The 16,924-nt window shown below is 52.1% G+C and overlaps 1 protein-coding gene across 1 annotated transcript in view; it reads right to left on the reverse strand.

The window, feature by feature from the left end:
- DDR1 (discoidin domain receptor tyrosine kinase 1) overlaps nt 1-16,924 on the reverse strand; it is a 286,593-nt gene that overhangs the window by 112,980 nt on the left and 156,689 nt on the right. The window contains exon 4 of the mRNA XM_086920718.1: nt 12,673-12,901. Coding sequence (XP_086776844.1) covers nt 12,673-12,901 — 229 coding nt within the window. The remainder of the gene's footprint in view (nt 1-12,672; nt 12,902-16,924) is intronic.

The following is a 16,924-nucleotide window of genomic DNA, read 5'->3' on the forward strand; positions in this document are numbered from 1 at the left end:
GAGCCTTTGGCTGCCTGTTTACGAGCATTGTGTTGTGCCCTCGCTGCTGCTTCTAGTTTCACTTTCGCCCTCCATCTTGTGTTTTTCTCTCTCCCCTGACCCGCCTCTCTGATCCCGCCTCCCAGCTGACCCTCCCACGCTCCGCCCCCTCCACTGTCCATTAATGCCTGATGCCCCCACGCGCAGCGTCCACGCGCTTCGGCCACGCCGAAGGTGCGCCAAAGGTAAGCCCGTCTACGCCCGTCCGCGCCTGGACTGCGCCCAGCGCCAGACCCCCTGCCCCTCGCGTTTCCCAGCCCTCCCGCGTTACCTACGATGCCGCCACCCTCCTAGCCCTTAACCCCGGTCGCGCCCCCAACTGCGTCCAAGCAGCTCCTGGACACACCCATGGACCTTTCTCATGCTACTCCTGCAAATTCAGCGGCTCCGACATTTACTCCGCTACGACCACTCCACAGAATCCCGACCCCAACCACCTACAGTGCATCCTTCTCAACACCCGATCGGTCCACAGACACGCCATTGACCTATGGAATCTACTAGACACCATCTCTCCGGACGTCGCCTTCCTTACAGAAACATGGATGAACGCCTCCTCCGCTCCAGACATCACCATTGCCATCCCAGAAGATTATAAGATCACACGCAAGGACCGTACCGGCCACACAGGAGGAGGAATCGCCATCGTCCATAAGAAATCAATCCGCATCTCAACCAGCTCTGACGCCAACCTCGCCAACTCTGAACACCTTCACTTCCAGATCCTCATCGACCCCAAGACCACACTCAGAGGCACCCTCCTCTACAGACCACCAGGACCCCGCGCAAAATTCAGTGAAGACATCACGGACTTCATCACTCCTCACGCGCTCCCCTCCAAAGACTACATCCTTCTGGGAGACCTCAATTTTCACCTTGAAAAGATCAACGACCGCAACACCACCACCCTCATGGACAATCTCGCCAACCTCGGACTTAAACAACTGGTAACATCGCCCACCCACATCGCAGGTCACACACTCGACCCCATCTTCACCTCCAGCAATCATGTCTCCTTCAGCCACACTACGGAGCTCCTCTGGACTGACCACAGCTGCGTTCACTTCACCTACAACAAACCAAAACCCACCAACCACCTCCAACCAACTCTGCAAAGAAACTGGAACAAAATCACCACAGACCAGATCTCCGCATCGCTCCTTCTAAACACCCCAGCCCACTCTTCTAACGCAAACGAAGCCGCCGCCAACCTCACCCTATGGTTATCCAACACCGCCGACACCTTAGCACCACTGAAGAAACGTCAAAACAAACCTGCCAGCAAAAAGGCCTCATGGTTTAACGATGATCTTAAGAAGTCCAAGAAACTCTGCCGCTCCCTCGAAAAGGCCTGGAAAAAAGACCCAACTACTAGCACCAAGGACGCCTTCAAAAACGCCACCCGCACTCACCACCAACTAATCCGAAAGGCCAAGAAAACAGCATTCAAGGATCGACTAGACAACAACGCCCACAACAGCAAGGAACTTTTCAACATCGTCAAGGAATTTTCCAATCCCTCGGCCAACTCCAACGACATCACCCCCTCTCAAGCCCTCTGCGACTCCCTAGCCTCATTCTTCCACAACAAGATTGCAGACATCCACAACAGCTTCGACAACCAACCCGGAAACCAACCCACCCTACCTTGTGCTGAACATTCTCCCCCCGTGAACACCCTTAACGACTGGAACCCAATCTCCACTGAGGACACAATCCGCCTGATGAATTCCATCCACTCAGGATCCCCCACAGACCCATGTCCTCACCACATCTTCAACAAAGCAGACTCCGTCATAGCACCACACCTCCGAGACGTCATCAACAGCTCCCTCAACTCCGCCACCTTCCCGGAAGACTGGAAACACGCTGAACTCACCGCCCTTCTGAAGAAACCCACAGCGGACCCCACCGAACTCAAAAATTACCGCCCCATCTCGCTCCTTCCATTCCCGGCCAAAGTCATCGAGAAAGCTGTCAACAACCAACTCGCCGCCTTCCTCGAAGCCAACAAATCCCTCGACTCCTCACAATCTGGCTTCCGAGCAAAACACAGCACTGAGACCGCCCTCATCGCAGCAACAGACGACATTCGAACTCTACTGGACAATGGAGACACAGTCGCCCTCATCCTCCTCGACCTCTCTGCAGCATTTGACACAGTCTGCCACAGCACCCTTTTACAACGCCTCAATAACATCGGAATCCAAGGAAAAGCACTTGAATGGATCACCTCGTTCCTCACCGGAAGAACTCAGAAAGTCCGCCTGCCACCATTCAAGTCCGAGGCCACTGAAGTCATCTGTGGCGTACCACAAGGATCCTCACTCAGCCCCACCCTCTTCAACGTATACATGAGCCCCCTCGCGACCATCGCCCGCCAACACAACCTCAACATCATCTCCTACGCGGATGACACTCAACTAATCCTTTCTCTCACCAATGACCCCAGCACCGCCAAAACTAACCTACACGAAGGAATGAAAGAAGTTGCCGAATGGATGAAACAAAGCCGTCTGAAACTGAACTCAGACAAAACAGAAGTCCTCATCTTAGGTACATCCCCCTCTGCATGGGACGACTCCTGGTGGCCGGAAGCCCTCGGAAAGGCACCCATCCCGACAGACCACGCACGGAACCTAGGCATCATACTGGACTCTTCACTCTCAATGAATAGACAAGTCAGCGCCGTATCCTCTTCCTGCTTCAACATTCTTCGCATGCTGAGAAAAACATTTCGCTGGATCCCCACCGAAACAAGGAAAACAGTCACCCATGCTCTGGTCACGAGCCGACTAGACTACGGAAACACCCTCTACGCAGGCATTACCGCCAAACTCCAGAAGAAACTCCAACGAATCCAAAACGCCTCAGCCAGGATCATATTAGACATCCCACGCAACGAACACATCTCCGGTCACCTTAAAGACCTCCACTGGCTACCCGTCAATAAGAGGATCACTTTCCGACTGCTAACCCACGCACACAAATCACTCTACGACATCGGACCAGAATGCCTCAACTCACGACTGTCCTTCTACACCCCCTCCCGCCAACTACGTTCTTCCAGCCAAGCCCTCGCCACTGTACCTCGCATCAACAAGACCACCATGGGCGGCAGATCCTTCTCATACCTGGCTGCTAAAACATGGAACTCACTCCCCGCTTACCTTCGCCTTACCCAGAACCACCTAGCTTTCAGAAAGCAGCTTAAAACGTGGATATTTGACAAGTAATCTTCCTCCCCTCTCTAAGCGCCTTGGGAACCTCTGGGTATGTAGTGCGCTATATAAATTCTCTGACTTGACTTGACTTGACTCTGTGCCCCTGGGCATACTCTATGGTCAGGGTCTCCTCCCTTGGCTGGGTTGGGGTAATCTATGAGAGCGGTGGACACTCTGTGCCCCTGGGGTATACTCTATGGTCGGGGTCTCCTACCTGAGCTGGGTACGGGTAATCTAAGAGAGTCGTGGACTCTCTGTGCCCCTGGGGTATACTCTATGGTCAGGGTCTCCTACCTAAGCTGGGTATGGGTAATCTAAGAAAGTGATTGACGCTCTGTGCCTCTGGGGTATACTCTATGGTCAGGGCCTCCTACCCGAGCTGGGCTGGGGTAATCTGTGAGAGTGGTGGACGCTCTCTGCCCCTGGGGTATACTCTATGGTCGGGGTCTCCTACCTGAGCTGGGTACGGGTAATCTAAGAGAGTCATGGACCCTCTGTGCCCCTGGGGTATACTCTATGGTCAGGGTCTCCTACCTAAGCTGGGTATGGGTAATCTAAGAAAGTGGTGGACGCTCTGTGCCTCTGGGGTATACTCTATGGTCAGGGCCTCCTACCCGAGCTGGGCTGGGGTAATCTGTGAGAGTGGTGGACGCTCTCTGCCCCTGGGGTATACTCTATGGTCAGGGTGTCCTACCTGAGCTGGGTACGGGTAATCTAAGAGAGTGGTGGACGCTCTGTGCCCCTGGGGTATACTCTATGGTCAGGGTCTCCTACCTAAACTGGGTAAGGGTAATCTAAGAGTGGTGGACACTCTGTGCCCCTGGGGTATACTCTATGGTCAGGGTCTGCCACTTGAGCTGGGTTGGGGTATGCTAAGAGAGTGCTGGACGCTTTGTGCCCCTGGGGTATACTCTATGGTCAGGGTCTGCGACTTGAGCTGGGTACGGGCAATCTAAGAGAGTAGTGGACGCTCTGTGCCCCTGGGGTATACTCTATGGTCAGGGTCTCCTACCTAAGCTGGGTAAGGGTAATCTATGAGAGTGGTGGACGCTCTGTGCCCTTGGGGTATACTCTATGGTCAGGGTATCCTACCTGAGCTGGGTTGGGGTAATCGATGAGAGTGGTGGACGCTCTGTGCCCCTGGAGTATACTCTATGGTCAGGGTCTGCCACTTGAGCTGGGATGGGGTATTCTATGAGAGTGGTGGACACTCTGTGCACCTGGGGTATACTCTATGGTCAGGGTCTCCTCCCTGAGCTGGGTTGGGGTAATCTATGAGAGTTGTGGACACTCTGTGCCCCTGCGATATACTCTATGGTCAGGGTCTCCTACCTGATCTGGGTTGGGGTAATCTATGAGATGTGGACACTCTGTGCCCCTGCGATATACTCTATGGTCAGGGTCTCCTACCTGAGCTGGGCTGGGGTCATCTGTGAGAGTGGTGGACGCTCTGTGCCCCTAGGGTATACTCTATGGTCAGGGTCTGCCACTTGAGCTGGGTACGGGTAATCCAAGAGAGTGGTGGATGCTCTGTGCCCCTGGGGTATACTCTATGGTCAGGGTCTCCTACCTGAGCTGGGTACGGGTAATCTAAGAGAGTGGTGGATGCTCTTTGCCCCTGGGGTATACTCTATGGCCAGGGTCTCCTACCTGAGCTAGGCTGGGGTAATCTGTGAGAGTGGTGGACGCTCTGTGCCCCTGGGGTATACTCTATGATCAGGGTCTGCCACTTGAGCTGGGTACGGGTAATCTAAGAGAGTGGTGGACACTCTGTGCCCCTGGGGTATACTCTATGATCAGGGTCTGCCACTTGAGCTGGGTACGGGTAATCTAAGAGAGTGGTGGACACTCTGTGCCCCTGGGGTATACTCTATGATCAGGGTCTGCCACTTGAGCTGGGTACGGGTAATCTAAGAGAGTGGTGGATGCGCTGTGCCCCTGGGGTATACTCTATGGTCGGGGTCTCCTACCTGAGCTGGGTACGGGCAATCTATGAGAGTGGTGGATGCTCTGTACCCCTGGGGTACACTCTATGGTCAGGGTCTGCCACTTGAGCTGGGCTGGGGTAATCTAAGAGAGTGGTGGACGCTCTGTGCCCCTGGGGTACACTCTATGGTCAGGGTATCCAACCTGAGCTGGGCTGGGGTAATCTATGAGAGTGGTGGACACTCTGTGCCCCTGGGGTATACTCTATGGTCAGGGTCTCCTACCTGAGCTGGGTACCGGTAATCTAAGAGAGTGGTGGATGCTCTGTGCCCCTGGGGTATACTCTATGGTCAGGGTCTGCCACTTGAGCTGGGTACGGGTAATGTAAGAGAGTGGTGGACGCTCTGTGCCCCTGGGGTATACTCTATGGTCAGGGTCTCCTACCTGAGCTGGGTATGGGTAATCTAGGAGAGTGGTGGATGCTCTGTGCCCCTGGAGTATACTCTATGGTCAGGGTCTCATACCTGAGCTGGGCTGGGGTAATCTATTAGAGTGGTGGACACTATGTGCCCCTGGGGTATACTCTATGGTCAGGGTCTCCAACCTGAGCTGGGTACGGGTAATCTTAGAGAGTGGTGGACGCTCTGTGCCCCTGGGGTATACTCTATGGTCAGGGTCTCCTACCTGAGCTGGGTACGGGTAATCTAAGAGAGTGGTGGACACTCTGTGCCCCTGGGGTATACTCTATGGTCAGGGTATCCTACCTGAGCTGGGTTGGGGTAATCTATGAGAGTGGTGGACGCTCTGTGCCCCTGGAGTATACTCTATGGTCAGGGTCTGCCACTTGAGCTGGGCTGGGGTATTCTATGAGAGTGGTGGACACTCTGTGCACCTGGGGTATACTCTATGGTCAGGGTCTCCTCCCTGAGCTGGGTTGGGGATAATCTATGAGAGTTGTGGACACCCTGAGCCCCTGCGATATACTCTATGGTCAGGGTCTCCTACCTGAGCTGGGTTGGGGTAATCTATGAGATGTGGACACTCTATGCCCCTGGGGTATACTCTATGGTCAGGGTCTGCCACTTGAGCTGGGATGGGGTAATCTATGAGAGTGGTGGACACTTTGTGCCCCTGGGGAATACTCTATGGTCAGCGCCTCCTCCCTGAGCTGGGTTGGGGTAATCTATGAGAGTTGTGGACACCCTGAGCCCCTGCGATATACTCTATGGTCAGGGTCTCCTACCTGAGCTGGGTTGGGGTAATCTATGAGATATGGACGCTCTGTGCCCCTGGGGTATACTCTATGGTCAGGGTATCCAACCTGAGCTGGGCTGGGGTAATATATGAGAGTGGTGGACACTTTGTGCCCCTGGGGTATACTCTATGGTCAGGGTCTGCCACTTGAGCTGGGTACGGGTAATGTAAGAGAGTGGTGGATGCTCTGTGCCCCTGGGGTATACTCTATGGTCAGGGTCTCCTACCCTACCCTACCAGATTACCCCAGCTGGGCTGGGGTAATCTGTGAGAGTGGTGGACGCTCTGTGCCCCTGGGGTATACTCTATGATCAGGGTCTGCCACTTGAGCTGGGTACGGGTAATCTAAGAGAGTGGTGGATGCTCTTTGCCCCTGGGGTATACTCTATGGCCAGGGTCTCCTACCTGAGCTAGGCTGGGGTAATCTGTGAGAGTGGTGGACGCTCTGTGCCCCTGGGGTATACTCTATGGTCAGGGTCTGCCACTTGAGCTGGGCTGGGGTATTCTATGAGAGTGGTGGACACTCTGTGCACCTGGGGTATACTCTATGGTCAGGGGCTCCTCCCTGAGCTGGGTTGGGGTAATCTATGAGAGTTGTGGACACTCTGTGCCCCTGCGATATACTCTATGGTCAGGGTCTCCTACCTGATCTGGGTTGGGGTAATCTATGAGATGTGGACACTCTGTGCCCCTGCGATATACTCTATGGTCAGGGTCTCCTACCTGAGCTGGGCTGGGGTCATCTGTGAGAGTGGTGGACGCTCTGTGCCCCTGGGGTATACTCTATGGTCAGGGTCTGCCACTTGAGCTGGGTACGGGTAATCCAAGAGAGTGGTGGATGCTCTGTGCCCCTGGGGTATACTCTATGGTCAGGGTCTCCTACCTGAGCTGGGTACGGGTAATCTAAGAGAGTGGTGGATGCTCTTTGCCCCTGGGGTATACTCTATGGCCAGGGTCTCCTACCTGAGCTAGGCTGGGGTAATCTGTGAGAGTGGTGGACGCTCTGTGCCCCTGGGGTTTACTCTATGATCAGGGTCTGCCACTTGAGCTGGGTACGGGTAATCTAAGAGAGTGGTGGACACTCTGTGCCCCTGGGGTATACTCTATGATCAGGGTCTGCCACTTGAGCTGGGTACGGGTAATCTAAGAGAGTGGTGGACACTCTGTGCCCCTGGGGTATACTCTATGATCAGGGTCTGCCACTTGAGCTGGGTACGGGTAATCTAAGAGAGTGGTGGACGCGCTGTGCCCCTGGGGTATACTCTATGGTCGGGGTCTCCTACCTGTGCTGGGTACGGGCAATCTATGAGAGTGGTGGATGCTCTGTGCCCCTGGGGTATACTCTATGATCAGGGTCTGCCACTTGAGCTGGGCTGGGGTAATCTAAGAGAGTGGTGGACACTCTGTGCCCCTGGGGTATACTCTATGGTCAGGGTCTCCTCCCTGTGCTGGGTTGGGGTAATCTATGAATTGTGGACACTCTGTGCCCCTGCGATATACTCTATGGTCAGGGTCTCCTACCTGAGCTGGGTACCGGTAATCTAAGAGAGTGGTGGACGCTCTGTGCCCCTGGGGTATACTCTATGGTCAGGGTCTGCCACTTGAGCTGGGTACGGGTAATGTAAGAGAGTGGTGGACGCTCTGTGCCCCTGGGGTATACTCTATGGTCAGGGTCTCCTACCTGAGCTGGGTATGGGTAATCTAGGAGAGTGGTGGATGCTCTGTGCCCCTGGAGTATACTCTATGGTCAGGGTCTCATACCTGAGCTGGGCTGGGGTAATCTATTAGAGTGGTGGACACTATGTGCCCCTGGGGTATACTCTATGGTCAGGGTCTCCAACCTGAGCTGGGTACGGGTAATCTTAGAGAGTGGTGGACGCTCTGTGCCCCTGGGGTATACTCTATGGTCAGGGTCTCCTACCTGAGCTGGGTACGGGTAATCTAAGAGAGTGGTGGACACTCTGTGCCCCTGGGGTATACTCTATGGTCAGGGTCTCCTACCTGAGCTGGGATGGGGTAATCTAAGAGAGTGGTGGAGGCTCTGTGTCCCTGGGGTATACTTTATGGTCATGGTCTGCCACTTGAGCTGGGTACGGGTAATCCAAGAGAGTGGTGGACACTCTGTGCCCCTGGGGTATACTCTATGGTCAGGGTCTGCCACTTGAGCTGGGTACGGGTAATCTAAGAGAGTGGTGGATGCTCTGTGCCCCTGGGGTATACTCTATGGTCAAGGTCTCCTACCTGAGCTGGGTACGGGCAATCTATGACGGTAATGGACACTCTGTGCCCCTGGGGTATACTCTATGGTCAGGGTCTGCCACTTGAGCTGGGATGGGGTAATCTATGAGAGTGGTGGACACTTTGTGCCCCTGGGGAATACTCTATCGTCAGCGTCTCCTCCCTGAGCTGGGTTGGGGTAATCTATGAGAGTTGTGGACACCCTGAGCCCCTGCGATATACTCTATGGTCAGGGTCTCCTACCTGAGCTGGGTTTGGGTAATCTATGAGATGTGGACACTCTATGCCCCTGGGGTATACTCTATGGTCAGGGTCTGCCACTTGAGCTGGGATGGGGTAATCTATGAGAGTGGTGGACACTTTGTGCCCCTGGGGAATACTCTATGGTCAGCGTCTCCTCCCTGAGCTGGGTTGGGGTAATCTATGAGAGTTGTGGACACCCTGAGCCCCTGCGATATACTCTATGGTCAGGGTCTCCCACCTGAGCTTTGTTGGGGTAATCTATGAGATATGGACGCTCTGTGCCCCTGGGGTATACTCTATGGTCAGGGTATCCAACCTGAGCTGGGCTGGGGTAATATATGAGAGTGGTGGACACTCTGTGCCCCTGGGGTATACTCTATGGTCAGGGTCTGCCACTTGAGCTGGGTACGGGTAATGTAAGAGAGTGGTGGATGCTCTGTGCCCCTGGGGTATACTCTATGGTCAGGGTCTCCTACCTGAGCTGGGCTGGGGTAATCTGTGAGAGTGGTGGACGCTCTGTGCCCCTGGGGTACACTCTATGATCAGGGTCTGCCACTTGAGCTGGGTACGGGTAATCTAAGAGAGTGGTGGATGCTCTTTGCCCCTGGGGTATACTCTATGGCCAGGGTCTCCTACCTGAGCTAGGCTGGGGTAATCTGTGAGAGTGGTGGACGCTCTGTGGCCCTGGGGTATACTCTATGATCAGGGTCTGCCACTTGAGCTGGGTACGGGTAATCTAAGAGTGGTGGATGCTCTGTGCCCCTGGGGTATACTCTATGGTCAAGGTCTCCTACCTGAGCTGGGTACGGGCAATCTATGAGGGTAATGGACACTCTGTGCCCCTGGGGTATACTCTTTGGTCAGGGTCTGCCACTTGAGCTGGTATGGGGTAATCTATGAGAGTGGTGGACACTTTGTGCCCCTGGGGAATACTCTATGGTCAGCGTCTCCTCCCTGAGCTGGGTTGGGGTAATCTATGAGAGTTGTGGACACCATGAGCCCCTGCGATATACTCTATGGTCAGGGTCTCCTACCTGAGCTGGGTTGGGGTAATCTATGAGATGTGGACGCTCTGTGCCCCTGGGGTATACTCTATGGTCAGGGTATCCAACCTGAGCTCGGCTGGGGTAATATATGAGAGTGGTGGACACTCTGTGCCCCTGGGGTATACACTATGGTCAGGGTCTGCCACTTGAGCTGGGTACGGGTAATGTAAGAGAGTGGTGGATGCTCTGTGCCCCTGGGGTATCCTCTATGGTCAGGGTCTCCTACCTGAGCTGGGAACGGGTAATCTATGAGAGTGGTGGACACTCTGTGCCCCTGGGGTATACTCTATGGTCAGGGTCTCCTCCCTGAGCTGAGTTGGGGTAATCTATGAGTTGTGGACACTCTGTGCCCCTGCGATATACTCTATGGTCAGGGTCTCCTACCTGAGCTGGGTACGGGTAATCTATGAGAGTGGTGGACACTCTGTGCCCCTGGGGTATACTCTATGGTCAGGGTCTCCTCCCTGAGCTGAGTTGGGGTAATCTATGAGTTGTGGACACTCTGTGCCCCTGGGGTATACTCTATGGTCAGGGTCTCCTAACTGAGCTGGGTTGGGGTAATCTATGAGATGTGGACGCTCTGTGCCCCTGGGGTATACTCTATGGTCAGGGTCTGTCACTTGAGCTAGGTCGGGGTAATCTAAGAGAGTGGTGGACACTCTGTGGAAAAAGGGGAAAAAATACTATTCCCACTCCAAAGGATGCAACAGTAGGGAAAGTGCTGGATAGCAAAGTGGTAAAAATTACTATTCCCACTCCAGTGAGAGCAACAGTAGGGAAAGTGCTGGATAGCAAAGTGGTAAAAATTACTATTCCCACTCCAGTGAGAGCAACAGTAGGGAAAGTGCTGGATAGCATAGGGGAAAAAAATACTATTCCTACTCCAGTGAGTGCAACAGTAGGGAAAGAGTTGGATAGTGGAGGGGAAAAAACTACAATTCCCACCGCAGTGAGAGCAACAGAAGGGAAAGTGTTGGATAGCGGAGGGGTAAAAATTAATGTTACCCCTCCGCTATCCAGCACTTTCCCTACTATTGCACTCACTGGAGTGGGAATAGTAATTTTTACCCCTTTGCTATCCAGCACTTTCCCTACTGTTGCACTCATTGGAGTGGAAATAAAAAATGTTACCCCTCCGCTATCCAACACTTATCCTACTGTTGCTCTCACTGGAGTGGGAATAGTAATTTTTACCCCTTTGCTATCCAACACTTATCCTACTGTTGCTCTCACTGCGGTGGGAATTGTATTTTTCTCCCCTCCGCTAATCAACACTTTCCTTACTGTTGCACTCACTGGAGTGGGAATAGTTATTTTGACCCCTTTGCTATCCAACATTTATCCTACTGTTGCTCTCACTGGAGTGGGAATAGTAATTTTTACCCCTTTGCTATCCAACACTTATCCTACTGTTGCTCTCACTGGAGTGGGAATAGTAATTTTTACCCCTTTGCTATCCAACACTTATCCTACTGTTGCTCTCACTGGAGTGGGAATAGTAATTTTTACCCCTTTGCTATCCAACACTTATCCTACTGTTGCTCTCACTGGAGTGGGAATAGTAATTTTTACCCCTTTGCTATCCAACACTTATCCTACTGTTGCTCTCACTGGAGTGGGAATAGTAATTTTTCCCTTCCGCTATCCAACACTTTTCCTACTGTTGCACTCACTGGAATGGGAATAGTAGTTTTTACCCCTCCGCTATCCAACACTTTCCCTTCTGTTGCTCTCACTGCGGTGGGAATTGTATTTTTCTCCCCTCCGCTAATCAACACTTTCCTTACTGTTGCACTCACTGGAGTGGGAATAGTTATTTTGACCCCGCTGCTATCCAACACTTTCCCTGCTGTTGCACTGATTATAATGTGAAATGTAAGTTTAAATATTTTTCTAATAGTTTAATGTTTTAATTTATTAAAGATTTTAGTTTTTTTATATTTTAAATCATTAATATATATTTTATTTCCTATATTATTTTAAACTTTTAACATAAATTAAAAACAATAGTTTATTAATTGTTTTAAAGTAAATATATATGTATAAATTAGTATGATTGTGTGTTCTTATAATTACGTTTATTTGTCATATTTTATTAAAATGTATATTAAATGTATTTCATTTTGTTAATATTATATTCAATATTTAAATGTATTTAATGTATATTATTTTATTTTATATTTATATAAAAGTCAATATTTTACACATCTATATTTTTTACAACAATAATTTTTTGTCGATATTTTTGTACTTACCTGTTTAAGTATAGGAGTCGATATTTTTGTTGTCTATATTTTTTACTCAATATTTTTACCATCAATATTTTTTACACCGATGTTGTGTCAGTGAACCCTCCCTCAGCCCTCGCTGCATGTCCTCACCTTGTCCCCTCAGCCCACACATCGCTTCCTCAGCCCTCATCTGGTCCCCTCTGCCCTCACCTAGCTCCCTCAGCCCTCACTGCGTGTCCTCATCACGTTCCCTCAACTTCACCCCATACCCTCGCCCCACACCTCCCCCCTCAACCCTCACCTCGCTCCCTTACCTCACTCCCTCAGCCCTCACCTCACTCCTTCAGTCCTCGCCTCCCCCCTCAGCCCACATCTCGCTCTCTCAGCCCTCACCTCCCCCATCAGCCCTCACCTCGCTCCATCAGCCCTCACCTCGCTCCCTCAGCCCTCACCTCGTCCCTCAGTCCTCACCTCATTGCCCCAGCGGTCCTTCCAGCACATCCACTTGTGCCCATCTCGGCTGTATTGCAGCTTGTAAAAGCGGGCAAACTCGTTCCCGTGCCCGTTGCCATGCCGCCCCTGGGTGCCCACCAGGGTGATGAAGTACAGCCCTCTCAGGTCCAACTGCAGGAACTCCTCGTTGTTGGGAAAGACGGGTCCTGAGGGGCACCAGGCCCCGTCGCCTTCACTGGTGTCCAGCCTGGGAGAGGGAGAGAGGGGCAAAGGGTGAGGGTGGCGAGGGGTGAGAGGGTAGGAGGGTGAGAGGGGCGAAGGGTGATGTTGGCAGTGCTTGGGCTTCAAGAAGACGTTCTTTAGTTAAACAAAACACCTAATCAGAACAGATAAGTAAACAAAAATAGCCAACATCTGGGTCACCCGGACTTGGACAGATGTCAGCTCAGCCAGCTTAGGGCTCTACCTGTCATCTGAGGGCACACCGCTGCCAGGTTGCCTGTGAGTCAAGGGTGTCTAATGCAAAGAGACAGTAAGCATCACTCTGCTTCCACCAGGGGGTGCCGTGGCACCTGCTCAGAAGAGTGAGTGATATGCCATACCACTGTTCTGCCACCAGGGGTCACTCTGACACAGTCTTAGATATGGGAAAGACGTCATGCAGCTGTACAGCCAGCAGAGGGACCAGACACAACCTTAGATATGGGAAATACATTGCACGCAGCTTTACTGCCAACAGGGGTCACCCTGTCATAATCTTACATATGAGAAAGACATGCCATGCAACTGTACTGCCACCAGGGGTCACCCTGTTACAATTTTACATATGAGAAAGACATGCCATGCACCTGTACTGCCACCAGGAGTCACTCTGTCACAATCTTACATATGAGAAAGGCATGCCATGCACCTGTACTGCCACCAGGGGGCACCCAGACACTACCTTGGATATGGGAAATACATCTCATGCAGCTGTCCTGCCACCTGGGGTCACTGTATCATAATATTACATGGGGAAAGACATGCCATGCAACTGTACTGCCACCAGGGTCACCCTGTCACAATCTTACATATGGGAAAGACATATCATGCTACTGTACAGCCAGCAGGGGGACCAGACACAACCTTAGATATGGAAAAGACATGTCATGCTGCTCTCCAGCCATTGGGGGGAGGGGGGCAGACACCACCGTTGACATGAGGAGACAGGCTACGCTTCACTCCTGCCACTACTGAGCACCCAGGCACCACCTTTAACATGGGAGACACGTCATGCTGCTGTCCTGCCACCAGGGGGAATCCAGACACCACCTTTAACATGGGAGACACATGTCATGCTTCACTCCTGCCACCACTGAGCACTCAGGCACCACCAAGGTGATGAAGTACAGCCCTCTCAGGTCCTGCCACCAGGGGGAATCCAGGCACCATATTTAACATGGGAGACACATGTCATGCTGCTGTCCTGCCACCAGGGTGAATCCAGACACCGCCTTTAACATGGGAAACACATGTCATGCTACTGTCCTGCCACCGGGGGGAATTGAGACACTACTTTTAACACAGGAGACACATGTCATGCTGGTCTCATGCCACTGGGGGGATCCAGACACCAGCTTTAACATGGAAGACACATGTCATGCTGCTCTCATGCCACCGGGGGGAATCCAGGCACCACCTTTAACATGGGAGACATGTCATGCTGCTGTCCTGCCACCAGGGGGAATCCAGACACCACCCTTAACATGGGAGAAACATGTCATGCTTCACTCCTGCCACCACTGAGCACTCAGGCACCACCCTTAACATGGGAGACACATGTCATGCTGCTGTCCTGCCACCAGGGGGAATCCAGGCACCACATTTAACATGGGAGACACATGTCATGCTGCTGTCCTGCCACCATGGTGAATCCAGACACCACCTTTAACTTGGGAGACACATGTCATGCTACTGTCCTGCTACCGGGGGGAATTGAGAAACTACTTTTAACATAGGAGACACATGTCATGCTGCTCTCATGCCACTGGGGGGATCCAGACACCAGCTTTAACATGGAAGACACATGTCATGCTGCTCTCATGCCACCGGGGGGAATCCAGGCACCACCTTTAACATGGGAGACACATGTCATGCTGCTATCCTGCCACCAGGGGGAATCCAGACACCACCCTTAACATGGGAGACACATGTCATGCTGCGGTCCTGCCACCAGGGGCAATCCAGACACCACCTTTAACATGGGAGGCACATGTCATGCTGCTCGCATGCCACCAGGGTGGAATCCAGACACCAGCTTTAACATGGAAGACACATGTCATGCTGCTCTCATGCCACCGGGGGAATCCAGATACCACCTTTAACATGGGAGGCACATGCCATGCTGCTCTCATGCCACCAGGGGAATCCAGACACCACCTTTAACATGAGAGACACATGTCATGCTGATCTGTTGACTCCAGGGGAATCCAGACACCACCCTTAACATGGGAGACACATGTCAAGGTGCTCTCCTGCCGCCAGGGGAATCCAGACACCACTTTTAACGTGGGAGACACATGTCATGCTGCTCTCATGCCACCGGAGGGGAATCCAGACAGCACCTTTAATAAGGGAGACACATGTCATGCTGCTCGCATGCCACCAGGGGGCACCCGGGCACCACCTTTAACATGGGAGGCACATGTCATGCTGCTCTCATGCCGCCAGGGGGCACCCAGGCACCACCTTTAACATGGGAGACACATGCCATGCTGCTCTCATGCCACCAGGGGGCACCCGGACACCACCTTTAACATGGGAGCCACATGTCATGCTGCCCTCATGCCACCAGGGGGCACCCAGGCACCACCTTTAACATGGGAGACACATGCCATGCTGCTCTCATGCCACCAGGGGGCACCCAGGCACCACCTTTAACATGGGAGACACATGTCATGCTGCTCTCATGCCACCAGGGGGCACCCAGGCACCACCTTTAACATGGGAGACACATGCCATGCTGCTCTCATGCCACCAGGGGGCACCCGGGCACCACCTTTAACACGGGGGACACATGTCATGCTGCTCTCATACCACCAGGGGGAATCCTGACACCACCTTTAACATGGGAGACACATGTCATGCTGCTCTCATGCCACCAGGGGGCACCCAGGCACCACCTTTAACATGGGAGACACATGTCATGCTGCTCTCATGCCACCAGGGGGCACCCAGGCACCACCTTTAACATGGGAGACACATGCCATGCTGCTCTCATGCCACCAGGGGGCATACAGGCACCATCTTGACATGAGGAGGGATAGTGGCGTGTGTTTGAATACAGTAACACAGCAGCAGCTCACTAATATCACCGCAAATATTCTCTGCGATAGGCGGCCAATTCTCATATGTGAGCTCCTGTTTTGATCTAAAAGGAACTTTTTCATGGATGTAGTATTGAGTTGAAAAACAAACATTTCTCTGCAAAATGTCTGTAATGGACTCCCACACATCATCCGTATTAAAAATAAATTAAAGGAAAATGGTGTTCAAAACAATCCATGTTTAGAGTGATTCAAGCTCATCAGGGCGGACTGTGCAGAACAGATCTGCCCCCTCAGGCCCCCTGAAAGGTGCACACTCTAGCAATAAACAACAAAAGAGTGAAACAAACAACCTCAAAATAATATGTGAGGTGGAAGGGAAAACAGAGGGATGAGACAATACAAGATAATTTAAGAACCCTCCCTCACCAACCTAGTTGTGACATGCTTCATCACTGGGTTCCCACTGGAAAGACCTAGTGTCTTTCCAGTGTGCTTCAACGCCTGTTTACAGCGGAGCTGGTTCTTGAGTGTGTTGAGGGTGTGTTCCGGCCAAATTAAGCTAGGTGAGTGCAAAAAAGTGAAAAAGAATTTTTATAAAAAGTGCAAATTCGTGACTTTCAACTACTTTATTAATAGTCCGGTTTGCACTGGTTAAAAACAGATATAAATGGACCCATAGGCTTGGTCTCAGTTGTTAAAGACCCCTAGTCCATAGTGGGTAAGATTGGTCAACATGTTTCTGCTTTTTGGAGCCCAAGTCGCTCAGCTTTCATCAGGACCATATAATGTGATCCTCCGGTGGTGTACACGCCCTAAGGTGCACCCTGCCGCGAGGAATTCGTGTGAAAAGAAAAATGAAAAGATGTTTTCTTTTTTTAGTATTTATTATACTTACGGCTATAAGCCGTTCAAGACCACTACAGCAATTTTGCTGGAGTCAGGTACCTGTAGGGAGAAATGTT

This window comes from Lissotriton vulgaris, chromosome 5 (genome assembly GCF_964263255.1).
Source record: "Lissotriton vulgaris chromosome 5, aLisVul1.2, whole genome shotgun sequence".
Taxonomy (NCBI): Eukaryota; Metazoa; Chordata; class Amphibia; order Caudata; family Salamandridae; genus Lissotriton; species Lissotriton vulgaris.